Source organism: Muscardinus avellanarius (assembly GCF_963383645.1).
Source record: "Muscardinus avellanarius genome assembly, chromosome: X".
Lineage (NCBI taxonomy): Eukaryota > Metazoa > Chordata > Mammalia > Rodentia > Gliridae > Muscardinus > Muscardinus avellanarius.
In genome coordinates this window covers 95,886,746-95,912,319 of record NC_137792.1, presented here as the reverse complement: position 1 = coordinate 95,912,319, position 25,574 = coordinate 95,886,746, and the positions used below count along the sequence as shown (strand labels likewise).

General features: G+C 38.4%; 1 protein-coding gene across 2 annotated transcripts in view; it reads right to left on the bottom strand.

Annotated features, from left to right (window-relative positions):
- The window catches only part of AMMECR1 (AMMECR nuclear protein 1), a gene marked incomplete at both ends in the record, with an annotated part of 127,549 nt that extends 106,301 nt beyond the window's left edge, over positions 1 to 21,248 (bottom strand). Inside the window, one exon of one of the 2 annotated variants that reach the window (XM_080719078.1) lies at positions 20,738 to 21,248. In XM_080719078.1, coding sequence (XP_080575204.1) covers positions 20,738 to 21,210 — 473 coding nt within the window. The remainder of the gene's footprint in view (positions 1 to 20,737) is intronic. The other variant, XM_080719079.1, reaches the window with a different exon arrangement.
- Positions 21,249 to 25,574: the final 4,326 nt, after the last annotated feature.

The following is a 25,574-nucleotide window of genomic DNA, read 5'->3' as shown; positions in this document are numbered from 1 at the left end:
TTAGATAGATGGTTCTTCCTTCCTAAGGTGTCTACAGTCAGGAATTCTTAAGAGTCCAACATAGATTTCTTGGTGTTTTCAGTAACACCACAATTTGAAAATTAGACTTAGACTTTCCCAATCAATGTCAGTTGATACTCCTTGAATATCCCTAACCTATTTTGTCCCAATGTCCCAGATGTAAAATACCTATAAAAACTTAAATTGAGCAACAAATATATAACTTAAGGTAATATTTGAATATTTATTATGTTTATAGAATTTAAAACTTGGGACTTAAGCCAGTGATTCTGAAAACTACTATGAAAATCTGATAAAAAGATATAATAAAACTTCAAAACAGAAAAATATACTTACATTCAATTTTACATAAAATGTCATTAGGTTTGCCAAATACCTGAAATCTATTCTTGGGCACAAAGTATCCCTGAATATAGACATGTTAGGAGAGAGAGAAGCATTTATCTGAGCATGTGGGAACCTATAGTTTAAAACAAAGAGAAGAAAAATAAAAAATAATAGTACCAAATAATTGTCCAAGCATTCCAGTTCTTCCTAGAAATAGAGTCATAGAGTTAAAAATAAGCAGGGATTAAGGTGTACGTCCTATCTCACTGAGAACCATTCACATGTTCTCTCCTTCCTACAGCCATACATATTGCCAGGTTAGTCCCCAAGTAAAAAACAAGATCAAATAAATTCATGATGATCTTTTTTATTCAATTATACACAGAGGAAACAGCTACTTGCAGGTAAGGTATAGGAAGGAGCACTGTGAATCAGGAAGGATCAGTGTGGATTATCTCACTCATTCTGTGTTTAAAAACTTTCCTAGAAAATTTTTAGAAATCTTTCAGATTTGTATTAGCCTGAATTCAAAATCAATCCAGTTAAACATGATCTATGCCATCACTTAGAAACTTAAATACATTGTTTGAAAAAACTTGGAAGTCATAAATTTACAACCTTTCTATTCCCATCACTCCACTCTCTCCCTCAAATGGAAAACCAGAAGGATTAGGAAATAACTTTCTAGATAATATAAAGTGTTAAATATCGCTAGAATTTAAGTGGTAAAAATTCTATAACGCAGGTCTACCATGCCTTTGTATACTTAAGATTATTTCTCTTGAAAATGGTAAAGCTCCAGAGAGAAATTATATTGAGGAAGGGGAAGAAAAGGATATTCCTAGATTTATACTTCAAATTTAAGGTGGGAGAAACTGGGAAAGGGAAAGTATTCAAATAAATATAAAAATTCCAAGAAAAAGAAAAGCACCAAAGGCCACACTAGACTTGTATAAATGATGTTTGTAAAGGGTTAATGAAAGAATATTATGAGCCTGAATAATTATACTCTTCATGAAATTGAAAGACAGATCCAAGACTAAACCACTTCCCTTCTGCAAAAACTGACCTGAATTTCTCTAGACTAAATTGACATAAACACAAACCAAGGTTATAAGAGCAGCCTGATGGAGACAGGAACCAGGATTTATTGGACCCACACCCATTTTTTCCACTTTAAAACAGGATTTGCTTGTTCTGTTGCCATAGCCAAAAGAGAAATCCACTGGCTTCTTACACCAATTGTATTCTACTGTATGGAAGTCACTGCCAAATTAAAATGCACATTGTTTAAAGCCTGAGAAAAACTGAAGTCGGATCAACCCTGTATAAGCAAAACTACTTCCCACCCCTGATGACGTATCCACCTCTTAATAAAATTTTACTCATACTGGGAGTTTTCAGGGACCTTTGTATGGTCTGTAATAAGAACTGTTAGATTCCAACTGGTTTCCTAGTGCATTATGTGCCAAGGCTCTATGATCAATGCATAGGTCAACATTGATATATTTGTATTTTATTCTTATATTTTATTAATAATGCATAAATGGCTAAAGGACAGGCATCACCAACTTGACTGACCTATCATAGTTGTCCTGTGGGAAAGGACTTTCTATATTATCCAACTTACCAGTTATTGTTCATAATCTGGTTAAAATTATCATTTTAGACCCGAAGTTTACACAAAAATAAATCTAATTTATACATTAACCATTATATCTTTAAAAAACAAATGAACAATGTCACATTTCTTCAACATTTTTTTGTGGTACTAGGGGTAGAACCCAGGGGCTTTCTACCTCTGGGTTATACTCCCAGACCTATTTTATATTTTATTTGGAAACAGGGTCTCACTAAGTTTCTGAGAGCCTCACTAAGTAGCTGAGGCTGGCTTCAAACCTGTGCAATCCTCCTGTCTCAGCCTCCCAAGCGTGGGGATTACAAGTGTGCGCCACCACACCCGGCTTTCAACTTTAAATACTTGCCCAAGTTGCTTGGTGGGATTAGAAGCAGAGGGCTGACAGAGAAAAATGGAACAGAGGAATCTGTGCAGCTGACCATCATCACTGCTTTCCTGATGGCAAGAGCTCTCATACTGATGTATCAAAAATACATTCAGAAGCTGGGCATGGTGGCACATGCTTGTAATCCCCGCGCTTGGGAGGCTGAGACAGGAGGATCGCACAGGTTCAAAGCCAGCCTCAGCTACTTGGTGAGGCTCTCAGCAACTTAGTGAGACCCTGTTTCCAAATAAAATATAAAATAGGTCTGGGAGTATAGCCCGGAGGTAGAAAGCCTCTGGGTTCCACCCCCAGTACCACCAAAAAAAAAAAAAAATTGGAAGGGTAATAAAGAAAAAATTTGTTTTTCTCAAATTTCGTGCCCCTTAAGTATCCACATTAATAAATCTTAGAGTCTACACTAAAACACTATAACATGTGAGTTATGTAATGTACACTAAATAAAAGGCCAAACCATATAACAAAGGGCCTAACAGTCCAGGCAAAGTTACTCAAGCCTCTCTTTTCTGCTTTATTGACCTAGACATATGTACACATTTGTCCATTTCTATCATAAAATATTTCACGAGACACAGTGGTATATGCCTGTTATCCCAGACTTAGAAGCCTGGGACAGGAGAATCGCAGGTTCAAGGCCAGCCTCAGCAACATAGAAAGACTCTGATTCAAAATAAAATAGGGTTGCGGGTGTAGCTTTGAGGTAGGGATGTCCCTGGGTTCAATCCCAACCAAAATACAAGCAAACAAAAAAAAAGTCTCTATTACTATTTTCTTTCAATACATAGCATTTCTTCATCTCATTATAGTAATATAGAATTCAAATTCAAGATTATTCATAAATTTAGACTATGACATGAGAAAGAGTTCCTTTACTTACAAACACAAATTGACTAGAGAATACTGTTAAGAGTATGCTGACATAATATTTATGCTTATGTAGTTAGAACGTGTCAGAGATCAGTCCTATATATAGCAAATAATTCCCTGATATTCTAAAATATATTTTGGGGGAAAAAGGGAATTATTATAATAAAGTAAAATTTTACTGTAATCAATGAAAAAGAAGTTTAGGTATTACCCCTATATCTTACTATAATTAAAAATATATCATTAAGTAATTATCTCAAATTTTTGATATTTTATTCAGAGTTCTTATTGCTCAATATAAAATAAAAAATGATGTTCTGTTATAATTTGGGAAACTATTTTAAAACTTTATTCTAAATAATATAACACCTTTACAAACATTGTTTATAAACAGATTATGTTTTAGAATTATAGCATTCTTTTTGTTTTGTTTTGGTGGTAGTGGACAGTAAACTCAGTGGCATTTTAACTCTGAATTAAAACCCACAAACTCTTTATTTTTTATTTTGAAATAGAGTCTTGCTAATTTGCTGAGACTGGCCTCAAACCTGCAATCCTCCTTTCAGCCTCCCAAGTACTGGGATCATAGCTCTGCATCACTGTGCCCAGCTGAGCTGTTGCATTCTAAAATAGGACATGTTAAAAACCATAAGGAACATACACATTTAGACTAATCCATGTTTAAACTAATTTCATAAATGGCATTATTTAATAATTAGCACACGATCCTCATATAATTATTATAATTCCCAGTACCTACATTATGTTGCTACATTTTCAATATCCAATTAAAACTTCTTCATTAATTTAGGGAGAAAAAAGTGGTTGAAACCATTTAATTCTATAATAACCAGAGCAGTTTATTTTTAAACTACATAATCTTTGTAGCTAGTCATTTTTTCCAAATTCACATGTGAGACACTGAAGAAGAAAAAAGAACCCTGAGCAGGCACTCAGGCAAAGTGTGATGTAATTAATGTTACACTGACTTACGCTGACTGTGTATTGATGAATGAAAGCACTTTTTTATTTATTTTTTATTGGTGCACTGTATTCATACAGTATAAAAAATAACTTTTGTAGACATACATGCACACACTGCCCAATTAGGCCCTACCCGATCCCCACCCCGTTCCCTCCCCATCCCTCCTTCCCATGCTTGGCTTAGTGGTTGACATCTAGTATTATAGCAATTTATCCAAAATTAACAATGATAATCTCACATAACAGTTTCATTTGTCTGATACCAAGCTTTTAATGATTTGAAGATAACATTTCAATATTTCTTTTTGCTTTCTTTCTTACCAAAGAATATTCTTCTGTTTTTCTTTAGGTGAAACTATCATACATTTATTTATGTATTTTTCAGAAAAAATCTATCCTAATATGGAATATGGACTCTAGATACCCAAAACGATCTTGAAAAAGAACAAAGCTAGAAGATGTATATTTTCTGATTTCAAACCATATAAAGCTACAATAATTGAAACAGTGTAGTACTGTTTTAAAGGCAGATATATAAACCATTGGAGTTAAAGCATAGAGATAAATTCTTCCATATATTGTCAAGTTATTTTTGACAAGGTTTCCACACACATTTGGTGGAGGAAAAAATAATCTTTTAACTAAATATTGTTGAAAAAGAATAATTACATGAAAAAGAATAAAATTGGACCCTTATCTAACACCATATACAAATATTAACTAAAAATAGATAAAAATACCTAAATATAAATCTTAAGACTATAAACTTTTAGAAGAAAATCTGGGTCATAAAACTTCACAAAATTGAAATTGGCAGTGATTTCCTGGATATGATTTCAATGGCACAGGCAAAAGAAGGGTAAACAAACTCCCTAAAAAATAAAAAAAATATTGTATATCCGAAGACAATGTAAACAGAGTTAAAAGTTACTGATAGAATGGGATAAAATATTTCCAAATGCTATATCTGAAGGTATATTAATATTCCAACTAGAAATCCTAAAAATTAGCAACAATAAAAGCAAACAATACAATTAAGAGATAGGTAAGAGACTAATATAAATAATGAATCTCCACAGATAACCACTCTTAGTTGTCTGTTGGATGGAAAATCTTGTTTCTCTGGTTCTGGTGTGTGTTACCTAATTCATCTTTGTAGTTAATCTCTTTGAGTATTTTCTCTAGCACTGGATTTGAAGACATAAATTCCTTCAGTTTCTGTTTGTCATGGAAGCTTTTTATTTCCCCATCTAATTTGATACAACGTTTTGCTGGGTAGGAATTTTTTGGCTGGAAGTTGTTTTCTTTCAGAGTTTGGAATATGTTACTCCAAGCCCTTCTGGCTCTCATGACTTGGTTTGGGAATTCTGGAGTGATTCTAATTGGTTTGCCTCTGCATGTCACTTGGCCCTTTGTTTTTGTTGCCTTTAAGATTCTCTGCTTGGCTTCCACAGTGGTCATTTTGACAATTATGTGGCATGGGGATCCTCTTCTCTGATCCTCTCTAAAGGGAGTTCTATAAGTTTCCTGGACCTGTGTATCGACCTCTTGCTCTATGTTTGGAAAATTTTCTGCTATTACTTCCTTGAAAAGATTGTTGATCCCTTTGGTTTCACCTTCTTTTCCCTCCTCTATTCCAATTATTCTTAGGTTAGCTCTCTTAAAATGGGCCCATATTTCTTCAATGTCAGATTCCTGCTGTCAGATTTTTTTTTCTAGATTAGAAACTATGCGTTCATTTTTTGAATGATCATCTTCTAAGAGTGAGATTCTATTCTCCATGTGGTCTAATCGGTTGTTTGTACTTTGAATTGAGGCCTTTACTTCCTTAATTGCATCCTTTATCTCTTTTTGGCTCTCTCTGAATTCTTTTTGAAACACCTCTATTATTTCTACAGTTATTTTCCTGGTTTGATCTTCTAGAAATCTCTGAATTTCTGTTTTATCAGGTTCTGATGTTGTGGGGTTGTAGGCATTCATTGCTCCATTGTTATTCCTCTTTCCCATGATTTCAGAAGTTTTTGCCTTCTCTGGGTTCTTCCCTTGGGTCACTACGACTTCACTTAAGGTGCTCTGGATCTCGAGTCTCTGGTATCTCAGTCACCACTACTCCTTTACCACTACTCCTTTGTATCGCAGAGTCACAGACCCAGGGAGTGAATCGAGGCTGCTTTAGACCATGGGGGGTGCCAGGTTTGGCATTCTCCTATGGTGTGATATCTCTGCCACCACCACTCCCCCACTGGGTCAAGTCCATGGGAGTACAGTACTGGGATTTCTTCTCTAAGGGCCACCATTTGACTCACTGTTGTTGAGTGCACAGATGGAGCTGTCATGGACTCGGTGAATTCGCTGCTGCCGCCGCCGGTGACAATATGGCACCACTGCCACACCCTCGGCCGTGAGGCTGGCATATTTTTTCTCTGTTTTTGAGCTCTGCTCTGAGTCCCTGCAGGGTGTGCTGAGCCCAGACCCTGGGAGCTTTGGACGCTTCCTGCACCGAAAAATCCGCCAAATTCCGTCCAGCCTTTTTGCAGTGGCTCACCTCAGCTCGCTGTCTGCCGCTCCTCTCTGGAGCCTGGTGGGCTGTTGAGTGCGTTCGTCTGGAGCCGTCGGTGAGCTCGCCGCTGCCGCCGGCAGTAAGGTGCTGTTGCCGCATCCTCGGCCATGAGGCCAGCGTATCTCCTCTGTGGCTCTGAGCTCCATTCTGAGTCCCCCTCCTCTTTGGAGTCTGGTGCTGCCGAATGAAAGCACTTTGTCTACACAGCAGACTCCTGCTTGTGTTATTTCCCATTCTGTTGTCCAGGCATCGCAACATTCATGACATTAAAGGAGCTGCTGAAGCATAATTAAATGAACAAAAGGGAAACTTTACCAAGAAAGAGGCAATTCACAGGCCATTACTAGTTTAAAATTGTCAACTAGTAGACCATTTATTGCCTGAATTACAACTAACTCTTGACAGGTCTCCTTGCTTGCTAGGTTCACTGTCACTTCAATGCACCTTTGACAAGTACCAAATGACCACTGTATAATGCTCATTCTGACCTCTGTGTCTTTAAAAATTTTCCCTGTCTAAAATGCTGTTTTCAACTCCAAAAGTTCTACCCAGCCTGAATCCTACTTTGTCCCTGAAGCCATTCTGTATAATCTCAACCCATATAAGTCTATCCAAAATCCTAAAGACTTCATTGTCTCAATCACTCATTCAATCATTGAGTCATATATGACCTCATTATGTGTTTCAATGAATACTGTCTCCTCAATATAACTGAAAGTTTTTTTAAGGACAGGAAGCATGGCTTATGCCTCTTTTATAGACATCTCAATACATCCAAAAGGGAGCCTAGCACAGTATTCTGCCTATAACAACTACAGTACTTGAACAAAGTATAGAACTAGTCATGTAGCCATAATATATAGAGCAATACTAGCTTAGAATAAGAGATAAGTATTGATGTAAAACATACAGCCTTAAGATAATACTAGCAAACAAATCTTGAGCCTGAACAAACATTTACTTTAAAAGTCTGTAAGTAAAGGGAAAGTCATGGTGGAAATTCTTTCTTATTTAGAACTGTAAAGCAGAGCCATCTCTAAATGCATGGAGTTAAAAAGTGCTCCAAAATCCAAACTTATGCACTGTAATTCACTGGTAATATTTAAGAAGATATACATCATTGCTAATGATAAATAACTTCCTGTTGATTCTACATACAACCGGGTAATATCTAAGAAGATATACATCATTGCTAGTAATAAAGAACTTCATGTTGATTCTACATACAAACAGGCCAAAATCCAACTTTCAGCATCCATAACTTGACCACATCTAATTTTTCACATTCTACTGCCACATTTAGGTGGGAGCTTTTCGTTAGAAACAACTGTGTACACTCTAAGAAGCAATTTCAAGAAGTGCCTAACTAAAGTGGTTTATATATACACATATGGGGTTTAAAGGCCTTACTTAACATCCATTATGCAATTTACCTTCCAATTTTCCATCTCTCTAGAAAGCATATTTCCTCAGAAATATTACTCAGAAACTGTCAAAAATAATGTTCTCATTTAATGCCTTAGTCCTTTCACCTTTAAAAGTAGGTGATCAAGACAAAGCTTCTATCTGTCAAGATGTTTTTTATTAGCAAATTTATTAGAAAATTCTAAGGAACAGAGGATAAAAAAGAATATAAATGGAAAGCTAGAAAAGTTCTCAAAGACAAGCAGTTGGTATTAAGTACACTAAGAAAGCAAATGATAAATGTGAGGCCAAATACTAACTGAAAAGTCTGAAACCTTTTAACATAGTTATTTCTGATTCTATTGCTTTTAGTCTAGTTTATTCATAATTTTCAATAAATGTGGAAAGATGCCTCAAAGACTAAATTATGTGTTTTTGTAAAGAGGCTCTGTGTATCTCTAATACATGTTTGTAAGATTTTTTAAACACCTATGAAAAATGAGTTGCATTTGTTCGAACCATTATCATCTTATTTTAAAAATAAGCTAAGTAAACTGGGCATGGTGGTGCACGCTTGTAATCCCAGCATTTGGGAGGCTAAAACAGGAGGATTGCGGTTCGCAGAAAGCCTCAGCTACTTTGTGAGGCCTTCTGCATCTTAGTGAGACCCTGTTTCAAAATAAAGAATAAAAAAATAGGGCAGGGGGTGTAGCTCAGAGGTAAAATGCCCCTGGGTTCCATCTCCTGTACTGCAAAAAGTAAAATAAAATAAGCTAAGTATCATGCTTACAGTTAACAACTGTTCTGTATACTTTAAAATCTGCTAAGAGGGTAGATCCCATATATTTTACATTTTAAAAAAATAAGTAAAATAAACAAAAATCATCATTCATATATATAGTTAAAGGTAAGCTAACTGAAACTCCAGTTATTTGTGAGAATATAATTTGCAAATTAGTTTGGCCATGGCATATCCAGTGAAGAGACACTGGAGATAAAATACAGAAGATATAGGTCTGTGCATTTGTATAACTGTATTCTGCAACCAATCAGAAATTATAAATGATGGCTAGGGTTCAATTCCCAGTAGCAAAAAATTTAAAAAATGAAAGAGAAAGAAATTATAGGTGGGTCTATCCTTTAACATCATCTCTCCCTACAGTCTTTATTATTAAGAACAACTGGGAGCAAACTACAAAAAAGAAATTTCATGTATCTAGGTAGAGGGTATTAATATAAAAATACACAGGCCTAAAATAGGATATATCTGAATACTTGAAGATTAATAGCTATATTCATAGACAAGTTATGACAAATAAGAAATGATAATGGCCAGGGGGATTTGTACTGCTGGGGATCTACTAAAGCTATTTGTTTCTTCACTTCCAGACTCATGTAGAAGCCTTATTCTGATTATACTATATGAATAGTTTTCAGTGTGGTCTGTTGGAAGAATTCAGAAGCCATAGTAGAGCTGGGCATGGTGGCACACGCTGGTAATCCCAGTACTTGGGAGGCTGAGACAGAAGGGTCGAGCAGGTTCGAAGCCAGCCTCAGCTACTTAGTGAGGCTCTCAGCAACTTAGTGAGACACTTTCCAAATAAAGGAGAAAATAGGTCTGGGCATGTAGCCCAAAGGTAAAAAGCCCCTGGGTTCCATTCCCAGCACCACACAAAAAAAGAAGCCATAGTAGGTCATTTTATATTGTTAAACTTCATACTGTGCATTTGTTTCTGCTAGAAATAACTTTTTATAACAAGAGTGCCATGGCCACTGCTAATAAAGGAGGAACAACCAGGTGTGTATAATGTAAAACATGCCTCTTATAACACTGCTCTGCAGACTGTGTTCGGTTTCCCTTTTCTGCCCTGAATCCAGGTTTCACTTCATTTCACTATAATTTTCCCCCCTCCCTGATTCCCACATACTTCCAGCCCTTTGTGACTTTCTTTCTCCACATTGCTGATGCTTTTGGTGTGAGAGTAGATTTCTGCAAAACAACTCACCAGACAGGGCAATAGTTGGAGGAGTTTGTGGAGTAAAACACACCACAAACCACATATCACCTCATTAGTGTCAGAGAAATAGAAGCCATATCATTCCCATTTGTTCTTGTGAGAGTTTTTTGAACTGACAAGTAGAAGAGTGTGGGAGTAGATGGATCCTTGAACTGAACAAAAAATTTTAACCACTGACTGTCCCACACCTACTCCTAACTTTAAAAGCATTATTCCACAAAATCAAGTACCTAGCTAAGGTAGTGGTAAAATTGTCTGTTTGTTTTAATACAAAAAAGCCAAGGCAAGATTTTTAAAATTTTTGTGTTTGTCATGAAGAAATTAATGGAATGTGTTGAGAATACTACTTTAACATGAGAAAAGGTCAGAAGATTGCATGAAATTCTTATCTGGTGAATAACCAATACCATGTTCACTTATATTTACAAGGATGTAAAAAACAGCACCATCATTTAAACACTTACCTCACTGTTGCTCAAAATCAGCACACACAAGATATCTGCCTTACTATATTAAGATATGTACTGAGGTTGAAGTTTTACAAGCTATCTTAACTTAATTTGTATGCCAAACCACGTATAATTAACTGTGTAGATGTTAGGCTACTATAAGTCATAATGTCACATAAAAGAAACACACAACTAGCACGTAAACATTTCTTGGAGGCAGGCACAGTGCTGTGGGACCCCTAAGCAAAGAGCACCAACATCAATTTTTCACAGATTCCATCCTATAAGAATGACACAAAGATCCACTAACACCTGAAGCAAAGCAGATAATCTGATGTTACCACCTCACAGTAATCCAAAATCCCAACAGAAAATATATTCTAGAATTGTGCATCAAACGCTTACAGATCACATTAAAATAAATGGAATGGCAAGGCAAACTCTATAGGCTGTTAAGTCAGTCTCACTACTTTCCATTACTAGAGAGCTGGTCAGCATCTTCTGGCAGGATATTGCATAATACAGTCAACTGTGCTCTCCCAGCATTGCATGTGGCTTTGGGTCACAGTGTGGATTATCTGTAAAATGAAACAGATAGGGGAAAGGCAAGAATCATCAAGACTATCACAGACCTTATTGAAAAAAACTATTAATAGGCCTGGACTCAAGCAGAAATTTTCACATTTGTCCATCTACTAATGATTGCAAAGATCATAAAACAATATGGCTAATCCTGTCAATTGATAACATCCATCCTTTGTCATCTAGCAAATCGGCAAAATAGATTCAGCTTGATTCAATCTATTTTACTTTCTAAGCTTGAAAACAAGAACCTAGAATCCAGTGCCAGGCAGCACTCCTAGTCCTCCAAAAAATTCCTTTAATTGAAGTTCTAAAAACTACAAGTCTTAAAATGGTTCTCCATGAGGCTCTCTTTTGTTGAAGACTGAATGTATAAACCTACATTAGGGAAATGCAACATTCTACCAGTTATTTTTAGTAGCCATAGAGAACTAAAAACTATCACTGATGTTTCCCCATCTGAGCAGGTCAAAATCACAATGTGGGGCAGGAGGTGAGGGTGGGGAACAGAGGTGATCCCAAAGACCAGCCGAAACAGCACAACAGCTCAGTTGCTGTTCTATGGTTCTGCTAATTCAAAAGGAAATGACATTTAGTAACTGCCAACACTAGGAACTCCACATATTAAGAAATCTGACTTCACCTGCCCAACCATTTGTTTCTTCCCGTTTTCCTTTAGTGGCACCAACAGCTTCCTGGTTACCCAGCCTTAAAAAAAACTCTGAATCATGTTCAAAGTCTCTCCCCCCTCCCTTTCCCTAACAGTAGGAATTTCGAAGGGTGGGATTTTTTGTTTTGTTTTATTCCTGCACTGCCTTTTTACTTACATGCATTCACCTGATTTCAGGCCCTTTTCTAAACGTTATCCCACGTATCTCTATCCTTGATCCAAATTCTCTAAGCCAGCATGTCTTCTTCCTCTTAAATTAGATGCAGTTGGGAATAGGTGAGGAGGGGGAGGTGAGGGTTCTTATACTTGTGATCAAATTTCATAGCCATTCCAACAGAGTTGTTTAACAAACTTTTCCTGAGCACAAGAATAGCTAGGCACAGAGCCAAGAAAAGAGGAGGCAATGATGGAAGCCAAAAACAGGTGAGCTGCAATCTTTCACTCCCACACAAAACCTGGCCCCAGAGTAGGAGTCCCTGCACATGCTGATAACTTCTTCCAATTCTTAATTCTGCAACATTCCTATATGCACAATCTCCATCCCAGGGCAGCTTCCCCACTTTCTAATGCCAATTTTCCTTCTCAGACCCTCATAACCTGAAGCCTAGCTGGTCTCCTATATCTTAAGACTCTTCTTTCTATTTATGTTACACTCTAGGGTTCTCTTCTGCAAACACTGTTCTCTTCCTAAGAAATGATACTCAGATGGAAATCTCTTATCCAGTCTTCACTGGGGGTTCTCAAACACAAAGGCTATTCTTAATTTCCTACAAGTTTTATGAACTTAGAGATCATGATCTTAGAGACCAAGGGGGAGTGGCATAAAGAATGCTGAAAGTGCAAGCTGCTGACTGAAGACAGCTGCTGGGAATCCCCGAATACTGTGGCAAGGGGTGTGGTGGTGACAACTACCAGTTGGAGAGCAGCCATGTAAGACTTCATGATCAACTTGCCATATAGACTCTTCACCAGTAATCTCTGTAACTTCCATTTAAAAAATTAGACTCAAAAGTTTTTGTTTCAGGTTATCCAGTCCCAAAGGCCACCTTCCTGACCCCTCTTTTATTCCATATCATGTCCAAGCTTATACACTTTATCTGTATCTTATTCATTACACTCATGCATATATTGCAGGGTATTTTAAGCAACTCTGATATTTGTATTATAGCTTGAAGAAGACTGTAAGCTCTGTGAGGATAGGTCTATTTCTTCTATTTCTCCGCTTTCCAAACACAGAACTTAGCATAATGTATATATTTTGTTAAAAAACAGCCTTTTTCCAGTGATATATAATTTACACTCAGCTATTCAATACTAACATTTTTTAAGGTTGAGCAAGCTTGAGAGTATGATACATTAAGAGCTGTAGAAAATACACCCACACATGATACAAAAGATGCCACTTATAGTTGGACCAAACAAAATATGCTCCACCCAACAAACTATACTCTTATACCATACTTCTTCCTTGAGTTGTATATGTGTGTGCGTATGTGTGTGTCTAAACACACACATACACACGCTATACAAGCTTGTGGATTATTTTTTTCTCTTCATTACACATAACTACAGAAGCTCTACTCTAAATCATTTTACTGTTGGGAATCTACTCTTCCCACCTACACAACCACTGGCTTCCCACACTGTCTCCAGTGTCCTGTGAGCAATTGCCCAATTACTGATTGTGGAAAGACAGCTTACACACTGAAGGTCCATTCTTGGCAGCCACTGGGTTTTACTGCTAGTCCTCACTTAGCTTAATTGATTCAGAACAGTATCAAAAAGAGACATTATTACACAAGTTTGAAAAAGAGACTATTTCGGAATATTTAAATGTAAAAGCCTTGGTCATTGTGCTGCTTTAAAACAGGCAAGCATGTGTGACATGGAGAGAACAGAATAATGCCTATTGAAATCAGGAAAACTTGAGAACTTTGACTAATCTCATTACACAAGTTTTAGTATTTCACACATATACATTTTCAAAAAGTAAAGTTATCTATAAATGTAAAGCATGGTTGACTTCAAAATACAATTCATTATAATCAAAGGTTGTAGTGTTTATAAGACATTCAGTTTCATAAAGTGTACAGATCTTAAAATACAGCAATGTGGAAGTTAATGTCTCTGAGAAACACATGTATCGAACAATAACTCATGCATGGGTTAACAGAGCATTTTTCACTTTTCAGTAGTGTTCTTTCCATTGGACTGTGAGATCTCAGCAGAAATTCCTTCTTGGCTGCCACCCATTAACTGCAATGTGAACGCAGCACAAACAAAATTCATAAGCAAAAAAAAATTATATACTACATTATCAATCTCCTTTGGCCCTATGGGGGAAAAGAGAAAATAAGCACTGAGTTTTTCTTTTTTTTTTCGGGGTGGGTGGGATTGGGGATTGAACCTAGGGGTGTTCTACCTTGGAGCCATACTCTCAGTCCTTTTTATTTATGTTTTATTTTTGAAACACAGTCTCACTAAATTGCTGAGATTGATCTCGAACCTGCAATCCTGTCTCAGTCTCACAAGGACTGGGATTACAGGTGTAAACCACTATGTCTGGCTTGAGATTTTCTTTTTAATGAATATGCCTCATCCTCTATAGACCTTTATGTAGGATATAAAAATAATTTTGTAATTTATATTTTCGCATCCATCTGTGTCAGTCACTGACAATTTTATAATATGAATGACTACTGAGAACACGCCTACCTTCTTATCTATAAATAAGATAGGACAATAGATTGTCTTCCAATTTAAATCAACACTCTTGGAAAACAATCACACTGTACCTTCAAAAAGACTCAACAATATTTCAGATGATTTTTTTAAGGACAACTACCATTATGGCCAGAAAATGGAATCTAGTACCATTATGATATAAGGATAAAGCAATCTGTCCTCTCTTAGTAGCATCACCTGCTACAGAGAGACACAGCTGGGCGTGGTAGCGCACACTTGTAATCCCCGTGCTTGGGAGGCTGAGACAGGAGGATCGCACAGGTTCAAAGCCAGCCTCAACTACTGAGTGAGGCTCTCAGCAACTTAATGAGATCCTGTTTCCAAATAAAGTATAAAATAGGTCTGGGAGTATAGCCCGGAGGTTTGAAAGCCCCTGAGTTCCACTCCCAGTACCACCATCAAAGAAAAGATACATTTTCCAGCTACTCCAGTCTATCTTCATAGAAAAAAATCAAAATAGGAATATAATACTTGTGTTTAAGATGCTGACTTTTTTACCTTTTTTTTTTTTTTGGTGGTACTGGGGGTGGAACCCAGAGGCTTTCTACCTCCGGGCTATACTCCCAGACCTATTTTATATTTTATTTGGAAACAGGGTCTCGCTAAGTTGCTGAAAGCCTCACTAGGTAGCTGAGGCTGGATTTGAACCTGTGCGATCCTCCTGTCTCAGCCTCCCAAGCGCTGGGACTACAAGCATGTGCCACCAAGCCTGGCAAGATGCTCATTTAATATTGCTTTAACCTGAGCGTCATCAAATCATATTTTGATAGTGCAGCATGACAGGAACTATTCAGGTGAAATAAAGTGCCTCTCCTAATACAACCCAACTCCTTCCAAGCACACCAAAAAACTAATTTCATTACTGAGGCAAAACAAGAAAAAGTTAGCTGTTCAACCATCCAATCAGACTCTCTCAAAGTCTGCCTGTCCATGAGTAAACCTTTTAAAGATACATTTTATTCATTGCAACAGAAAACCACACTTACTATTTTGCATTAATAAAGTATCTTCTATGTGCTACAGTTTACATAAAATAGAGTATTACAGGCCAGGCATGGTAGTTCACGCCTGTAATCCCAGTACTTGGGAGGCTAAAACAGGAGGATCACAGGTTAGCAGCCAGGTTCAGCAACTTAGAATGGCCCTCTGCAAATTAGTGAAAACCTGTTTCAAAATAAAAAATAAAATAGGGCTGGGAGTGTGTTCTCCCTGGTTCAATCCCCAGTAACACACACACAATTAAATATAAATATATTGAATTTTTAAATATACATATTGAATATTTAGATATACATATTTACATTAATTAATTTCAAAAATGGTAAGATGATTAAAATTAAAAGTCCATCCTCTGTGTGACACACAACACAGTATTAAAAATAAGACTGGCCAGGCGTGGTGGTGCACGCTTGTAATCCCCACACTTGGGAGGCAGAGACAGGAGGATCGTGCAAGTTCGAAGACAGCCGTGCGCGCTGGCTTAGGAGACCCTGTTTCCAAATTAAAAAAAATGTAAAAATAGGTCTGGGAGTGTAGCCCGGAGGTAGAAGGGCTTCCAGGAACCCCAGTACCACCAAAAAAAAAAAAAAAAAGACAACATTTCAAGTGCCTTAAGCAGAATCTTTTATTATTTCTTTCTTAATGAGGGAAATTCTTAAATCCAGCAAGCATAAGTAAAAATCTTTGAAAATTTCAACACAATATGTTATTTAGTGAGTTAACCATAAAAGTATTTTTCTGGGAACAAGAGGGGGCTTTGCTTATTAAAATCATTACACTTGGGCTGGGCACACTACTGTAATCACAATACTAGGAGGTTGAAATCACAATACTAGGAGGTTGAGAATGGGACCACAGCATTTGAAGCCTGTATCAGTAACTTAGCAATACCCTGGTTCAAAATAAGAAAAGGCTAGGAGTTTAACTCAGAGGCATAAATCCCCTCGGTTCAATCCCCAGTACCAAAAAAAAAAAAAAAAAAAGAAAAAAAGAAAGAAGTCAGTATAACTCATTTTAAGATATCCTATTTATGCTTTTAACTCCTGAAATGTACACCTCACATGTAATTATTTCTGAAAATGTACCTAAAAATCATATCACAGGTTTCCAAAAGTCACCATATCCTCCATACTCCCACCCATAACTGAAACCCATTTCCAGAATCTCAGACTCTTATGCTCTTGGCAGCACTCAATTTCCCAGGATGATATGTTAGAATGGACATGATAAAGAACAAAGATATAGAAGTAGGAAGTTTTATACTGGAAAACTGGCAGCCAAAAGTGCCATTCCCAGACAATTACCCAAGCACTTATTCCGGCCCTCATTTTTCTCTAGCCCATAGGTTCTCAACAAGTGTCCCTGAGAACTATAACTTCAACATCACCCAGGGAGCTTGTTAGAAATGCAAATTAATGGCCCCACCCAAAAGGACTGAAACAGAAACTCTGGGAATGGGGCCCAGCAATTTGTGTTTGAACAAGCATTACAAAGTAGGTGTGGTGGCACAGGCCTATAATCCCAGAATTTAGAAGGCTGAGACAGGAGGATCATAGGTTCAAGATAAGCCTCAAGCCGGGTGTGGTGGCGCACGTTTGTAATCTCCATGCTTGGGAGGCCGAGACAGGAGGATCGCGTAGGTTCGAAGCCAACCTCAGCTGGCTTAAGAGACCCTGTTTCCAAATAAAATATAAAATAGGTCTGTGAGTGTAGCCCGGAAGTTGAAGGCCCCTGGGTTCCATTCCCAGTACCACAAAAAAAAAAAAAGATAAGACTCAAGACCAGCAATTTAGTGAGACCCTGTTTCAAATTTAATAATAAAAGAGTGCTGGGTAAGTAGCTTAGAGGTAGAATGTGTTCAATCCACAGTAACACACACACACACAAACACACACACACCACCTGAGGAGCTTTTAATTATCCTGATTCCCAGGCCCCATCAAAGATCAATTAAATTATAATTTCTGGCCCTGGAACTCAGGAATCCATATTTTAATAACTTTTATGTGATACCAATGTGCAACCAAGGTTGAGAATGACTGCTGTGTTGTCTGACTCAACACCTGACACAGTGGATCCCTTTACAGTAAGCAAACATGTTCCTATAAAATGGCTGAGTTCCCTTGTATATCAATCCAAGAGCTCTGATTCTGAATAGTAAAATGCACATAGACTTGTGTTCTTTCTTGTCTGAAACCCTAGTTCTGTAGTCAAATGTGCTCTCTGCAATGGGGTAGGTATTCAAAAACAGCAGCAACAGTGAAGAATTGGTATCCATACAGCCTGTTCATATATTGACATCAACAGACCTGGAACACACAGATCACTTGAAATTTTGAATAACCTTTTAGAGTGGAAGGTAACTGATGGATCTATAAGTTTTAGACTTATAAAAGGCAGATTTCACCAGGTAGACATTCTGACAGAAAGGTTCTGGGAAAAGGATGAAAATAGGGTGCTTTTATACATGAGCATCTGAAGTTGTCAAAAGCACAATTTCTGGTGGCCTGAGACAGGACTTGAGACAGTCTGCTCATGATATGATATCAATAACACCAAGAAACAAGCCCAATATACCTACTTATGTGTTATAGAAGTAATATGTACAAAATATTATTAAATATGTAAAACAGAAAAATGTGTGGTGGTTTCTAAGGCATTGTTAAAAGATTACAGTTATATCACTCCCATAATGAGTATTCTTGAATTTTACAAAGTACACTTCAAAATAAGCTTAAGATAAATGAAAACAAAGTATAGTTCCCTTTCCACATAAGCAAACTTTCATTCTCTGCTTGGCCTGAATATTCACTGTCAACTCTAAATTAGTTGTTCTATAGAACATATAACACACTCAAGGTCTACTAAATGATAATAGTTATTATTCTTCCGCCACCATTTCAACATATTCATACTGGTTAAAAAAAAGAAGTGTCTTATTTATCTGCTTAATTCCTTGAAAAAAATAATGCAGCGGCTAGACTAATAGAACTACATGTACAAAGTGGCCACTGCTAAAATTATATTTTCAAAAGCATTTTCTGTATGAACTGGTCAAGCTCACTTTCCTCTTAAAATTCTTGTAATAGTCAGTTAACCCAAACTCACTTTTAAAATGTGTGAAAATGGCACCTCCTGAAATTGTGTTCTCATATGCTTTGAAGCAATGGAGCGTGAATACTAAATCAGCCTTTGCCAAACTATGTAACAGCTCTAGAACTAAACAGGGGTGAATTTTTACAACCCCATGACTTTGCAGAGCCAACTTAAGATCATCCCAGGACTAGCTTTAATACATCACAGACACCCAAGAGAAGGCAGAAAAGTCACAAGTGATTCAAGCTAATAAATATTTCATAGATTTTTTTTTACACGGCAGTCTTTTCAAAATGAATTTTACTTCATAACAAAAAATAAATCAATTGTCTAAGGCATAGACTTAAGATTTAAGCTCCTACAATTAACAATATGAAATTTATAAAGATATTTCATTTGACAAAAGCATTGTCACAATGCCCTTTTATATTTTTTTCATGAACAATACCCCAAGATAACCAAGTCTAAAGAAAAATGCACAGACCACATAAGAGTCATACAAAATTAAAGACATATTAAGTCTCAAAGCCAAAGAAAACAAATACAAATGCACAATTTCCAGGACACTTTATTGTAATTTCCATTTTACATATTAATTTAATAGTTCAAGTCTAGGCAGAAGTGTTTATACTCATCCAGTAGTAGTTCAATCCCCTAATCTTGCAAAATGAAAAGAAGCAGTTTAAAAAGAACATCAATTCAGGTATTTATGATATGGGAAACAAGAGGCACTTGTGTTAACTAGAAAAAGGGTTGATGATTTTCAGTATGAGTTCCACTGGATTTTTTTCTCTATTATATTTCTTGTCGATGTTAAATAATCATCTTTTTTCCTATTCTGCCCTCTCTTGGTCTTTACATTCTGTCTAGCATTTAACTCAAAAAGTCAGTTTACACTCAGTTTACACATTTTAAAAAAACATGTGCCCCATCTCCCACACATCCAAATGGACAGAGATTAGAATTAACCTGGCTTTTAGCTGTAACGGTGCTATTTTAAACAATTTCAACCACACATTTGAAGGGTAAAATAATTTAAAGCCCCAAACCAAAGGAAACAAAAAAATGCCTACACATTTACTGTTGGATTTTTTATCTATTTTTCAAGTCGTTGAGTATAACATAGATTTCCTAAAAATAAAGTCGACCAAAAAAAAAAAAAAACAAGCAAATGCACACTTAATGTACAAACTGACAGTGGCTCTGTGGGGACAGCTCTCTTTGAGTGAGCTATTACAGAGAGAGAGAGAGAGAGAGAGAGAGAGAGAGAGAGAGAGAGAGAGAGAGAGAGAGAGATCTCACTCTTCAAATGTGAGGAAGCCGGCGGTGTGCTCGCTTCAGTAGAAACACATTTTAATGGGAATGTGAGGATAAAAATAGGTAGTAAGGGAAAATGTGTTAAAAAAAAAAAACCTCCCCCACCCCAGGGCACTAGGAAACCCGCAAGAAAAGCTGGGTAACCCCCTCCCAAGCTCCGGAGCTAAGTTCCATTACTAGCAGAATGGAAGTTGGATAGTTGCTATTTTTTCACCTTGCAATGGGATAGTAGCTCTCCATGTGCAAGGTACGCGGGGTGGGGATAGTGGAGGGATTCTGACATAGGGTAAAGAAAACAAAGTGAGAATAGGTCAGCACTTGGAGTAATCCCCATCCCTCAAACCTGGGCAGGGTGTCTAGATGGGTGGTGGGGGTGAAAGGGTGACCAGGAGAGAAGGGAAGGGTCAAAACTCCTCGAAGTTATCGCAAAGAGAAAGCGAACATCTCTGCAAGCCAGGGGCCAATCTCTTGCAGTAGCAGGCTGCTCTAAGTATGGGGTGCATGTCTCATGGGGCAGAAAGCGCGGGGTGCCCTTAGGTCGAGGGACTCCGGGGACCCGGGCAGCGAGCAGAGTAGGGGCAGCCGCCAGCGGGGAGGCGGACTCGCACTTTGCCTAAACTCTGAGCCCTATCCCGAACGCAAGGGAGAGGGTGGCGGGCGCAGGGCAAGGTACTCACTAGGGCTCGTTGGTGAAGCGCGGGGTCCGAGGCTGCTGGTATCCGTACAGGTGACAGTAGAGCACATCGAAGCAAAAGCAGCACATCTCCGCTGACACCACCATCTTCCGGGAGCCGGGCGATGAGGACGAGGCGGCGGACGATAAGGAGAGCGAGGAAGCGGTGCCGGCGGCCGGGGTAGAAAGTAGGGTCCCCACTCCGCAGCTCAGAGGTGGCGACAGGGAGATCCCCCCGCCGCCGCCGCCGCAGCTCTGGGGGGGAGCGAGGGTACAACCGCTGCCGCTACCTCCTCCGGTTAGACCTCCCAGCCCGTTGAGCCGTGTACCGGCGCCTCCTAGTCCCAGCTCCCCAGCTCGGCACTGGCTCTCTCCGCTGCAGTGGGAGGAGGAGGAGGCGCCACCACCGCCACCCGAGCCAGAGGGGGGCGAACTGGACAGTTTCTGCTTCTTCACCCCACAGCAACCCGCCGCCATCTTGGAACAGTCTCCCCCACGCAGCGCTTCCGACCCATAAGTGAGGCGAGCTGGCGGCGGGGGCGAGCACGCTGCGGCCCCGGCCGCCGGGGGCGCGCTGGGGGCTCGCGGGGCGCGTGCGCGGCGCTCCTCGACCGGGCAGCCCGGCCACGCGGCTGCTCGCGCGCGCCCCCGCGTCGGCGCGCTCCACTCACTGTCGCGGCTCGGCGCCTCCAGCCTGTCCAGCCCTACTCTCGCCTCCTCCAAGCCCGAGCGCTGAGGCCGGCAAAGGATGGAAGACGGGAAGCCCAGTAGAATGGAACGGGAAGGGAGCGACAGCGAGACAGTGGAGAGTGGGAGCAAAGGGAGGTGAGGGGGGCACACCCGGGAAGGAAACTAGGGGAAGAAAGGAGAAAGTTTGAAGGAAGCATCCAAGTCCCAAAGCACAGCTCTGTGACCCTACTGCATGTAGCCTTAATGCCACTTGAGCTCAGTTACATGGAACCTGAGCCACCTGGCCTCAAATACGCTTGTTTCTGAACTGCTGGAGTGTGAGCAAGCAGGTGCTCCTCGGAACTCCACACCTGAGACCGCCCCTGCAAAGTCTATACAAAGCAATCCGGGAAATGGCCATGCTTGAAGCGTCTTTAACACCAGCCTAAGCATATGCCAGGGGTTTTTCTGAGATTATGGTTTTTAAAAAAGCAATATTCTTTCCTAATCAACACATATTAAAAGTCAAATGAGTCTCTATTTCATGTACATGTTCATTCCCCCAATTTCCCTTCCTAGCCTCGTGAAAAGGTTTGAAAGTAAAAAATAAAAACTCGAGCCAACACCTCACTAGTCAAAGTGTTCATTGTGCTTGGGTTAACTTGTAGCGGTGGATTTTTCAGGTTTTGTTTTTCCATCTCGGGAACAAAGCAATTTGAAATATGTCAGTAGTGCACTGAACTTAGAGGTAAATAGAACAAGGGAGTGTACTTAACAGTTGAAGATTTTATTCAGTTAGGTAATTAATTTTAATGTTTATTCACTTTTTTAATTTCTCAATGAAAAATGTTTGGATGAATGAGGAAGTAGGTGATTGAGTCAATTCCATTCTGAGCACCTAAAATGCAGCTTTTAAAATATGACAATTAAATGTTTAATTCATAGAAATAAGCCTGATAGAAGTTATATTTACATTGTGTTTACACCATGCCAAAGCATCTAGACAAAGTCAGGAATCTGCATATTTGTAAGGAGCAGATGATTGACTTTGGCACCTTTGATCTATATATGGGATCTTGCAAATAGCTAGAGACTGCTCATTCCACTCAGGGAAAAAAAAAAGTTTATTCATTCAGTAAATATTGAGCCTCTACACCATACTACGTTCACAACACTGCACTTCTGTTGAAATTCAGGGCATACACAGGAAGTATGCTTCTCACTCTCAAGGAGTATATAAATTAAATCAGATCTGTGCACATAATCAGAAACACAGTAACTATTAATTAAGCATTTTAGGTGTCCGGTACCATGCTTTGTCTTATCCTCATAATCATTCAGATGATATATTATCTCATTTGATTTTCTCAGCAAGACTCTGAGGTTACTCATTCAAACCTGAGAAGTAACTTGCCCAACTCTACACACCTAGAAAGTGACAGAGCCAGGATATGAATGCAGACGTGTCTGATTCTAAAAATGATGCCATTATGCTACACTGCCTCTCAATAGCAATATATAATAAGGTTACTGTGGGTAAAAGGGAGTAACATTCTAGTAGGTGGAACTGAGGTTGAACAGAAAGAACTTAGTTTTCATGGAAAGATTAAGAGACACTAACATATGTTACAAAGGAAAGATGAACAATTTCCTTCCAAAAATATTTTTATAAAATAGATCAACTTCCTGAAAGGTTAGATATAGCCTAAAGACAAAAATAATTTGAATGTTTTGAGATGTGATTTCATCTCCTCAAACCTCATCATCACTGTTAGAACTAACCTTATGTTTGAGGCAAATAACAATTCATTGTCAACTACTATTGGATTTTTAAAATTGTATTAATTTGTTATCTACATTGCATAAGAGAAAGCATACTGGTTTTTGTTTTGTTTTGTGTTGTTGGAGATTGAACCCAAGGACATTCCACCTCTAAGTTATACCCCAACTCTATCTTATTTTTTTTTAATTTTGAAACAAAATCTCACTAATTTGCTGATAGATTCACTAAGTTGCTGAGGTTGTCTTCAGACGTGCAATCCTCCTGTCTCATCCTCTAGGATTACTAGGATTATAGGCATGCTTCAACATGCCCAGCCATACATTTTTTTTTTAAATAAAAGCACCAAAATAACTAGTAAACTGTTAAAATGTATTGTACTTTTATCCTTAGTTGTCCCAACATACTTTTTAATTTTTTTGAGACTGGATCAACATTTTACATTGTATACATGTATCAAATTATAATAATGTATCCCTTTAAGTAGTAACAAATGTTATGACAAAAATAAAAATGAATATTCTTTTGTATGTGTGCTGGGTATTGAACCCAGGGACATTCTATCTTTGAGCTACACCCCCAGCTCTATTTCATTTTTTATTTTGAAACAAGGTCTATCAAAGTTGTGGAGGGCATTGTTAAATTGCTGAGGCTGGCCATGAACCTGTGGTTCTCCTATCTCAGCCTTGCAAATACTGAGATTACAAGTATACACCCAGCAAAATTAATAAAATGTTTAATGTTTTTATTGGTGAATTTTAGCCTCACACCATAATGTAGTTCACAGTGACAGTGGAATACATGTATATAGCACTTGGTGAGCTTTCCCCCAGCAAAATGAATATTTTTTTTTAAAAAAAGAAAAAGCCAAGTGTGGTGCCAAATGCCTGAAACAGGAGGATTCTAGGTTGGATGTCAGCCACAGCAATGTAGTGAAACTCTCAGCAACCTAGGGAGACACAGATTCAAAACAAACAACTAATAAAAAAAAATCTGAGGGTGTAGCTTAGAGTTAGAATGCTTTTGGGCTCAATCCCTAATACTACAAGAAAAAAGAAGAGAAAGCAAAGAAAGCAAGCAAACAAGCAAGCAAGCAAGCAAGCAAGAAAGAAAGAGAGAGAGAGAGAGAGAGAAAGAAAGAAAGAAGAAAGAAAGAAAAAAAGAAAGTCCAAAAGAAAGATGATAACTATGTGAGGTGATAATTATAATAATTAAGGCCAGGCGTGGTGGCGCATGCTTGTAATCCCAGCGCTTGGGAGGCTGAGACAGGAGGATCACACGGGTTCAAAGCCAGCCTCAGCTACTTAGTTAGGCTCTCAGCAACTTAGTGAGACCCTGTTTCCAAATAAAGCATAAAATAGGTTTGGGAGTATATCCCGGGGGTAGAAAAGCCCCTGAGTTTCACCCACAGTATCACCAAAAAAAATTAATAATAATAATAATAATAATAATAATAAATAAATATACTAGTTAGTTTGCCTAAGGTGATCTATGTACAATATATACACACTAAAAACAACAAGCTGTAGGCCAGGCATGGTGGTGCACACTTGTAATCCCCGTGCCTGGGAGGCTGAGACAGGAGGATCACACAGGTTTGAAGCCAGCCTCAGCTACTTAGTGAGGCTCTCAGCAACTTAGTGAGACCCTGTCTCCAAATAAAGTATAAAATAGGTCTGGGAGTATAGCCCAGAGGTAGAAACACCCCTGGATTTCACCCCCAGTATCACACACACACAAAAACACATCAAACTGTACGTCTAAAATATATACAACTTTACTTGTCAATTACGCTTCAATAAAGCTGGAGCAAAGTAATTAGATCAAATACATTAGGCAAGAGGAACGGGTATATTTCTCTGCCCTACTAAAAATTGATCACTTCTAGAGTAGAAAATCAAAGGCATTTAATGACATCACACAGCAGTGTAGCACAGGAAGCAAAGTAGGATACCATGGATGGCTGCTTCTGCTAGGGGAATTTAGGAAAGCAGAATGTAATCTCCCGATTTAGAATTTGGCCAGTAGACAAGAGTCTAACGCCCCTACTCTTGTGAAAATAGCAAGGAATCTTTAATAAGCACCAGTAGTCATGTCCTTAGTTCTGCTTTCATCTAAAAGACAAAACACGAGCCGGGTGTGGTGGCACACACTTGTAATCTCAGCATTTGGAAGGCTGAGACAGGAACATTGTAGTTCATGGACAGCCTCAGCTACTACTTAGTGAGGCCCTTTGCAAGTGAGATCTTGTTTCAAAATAATGAATTAAAAATAGGTCTGGGTGTAGCTAGAAATTAGAATGCCCCTGGGTTCCATTCCCAATACCAGAGAAGAAGAAGAAGAAGAAGAAGAAGAAGAAGAAGAAGAAGAAGGAGGAGGAGGAGGAGGAGGA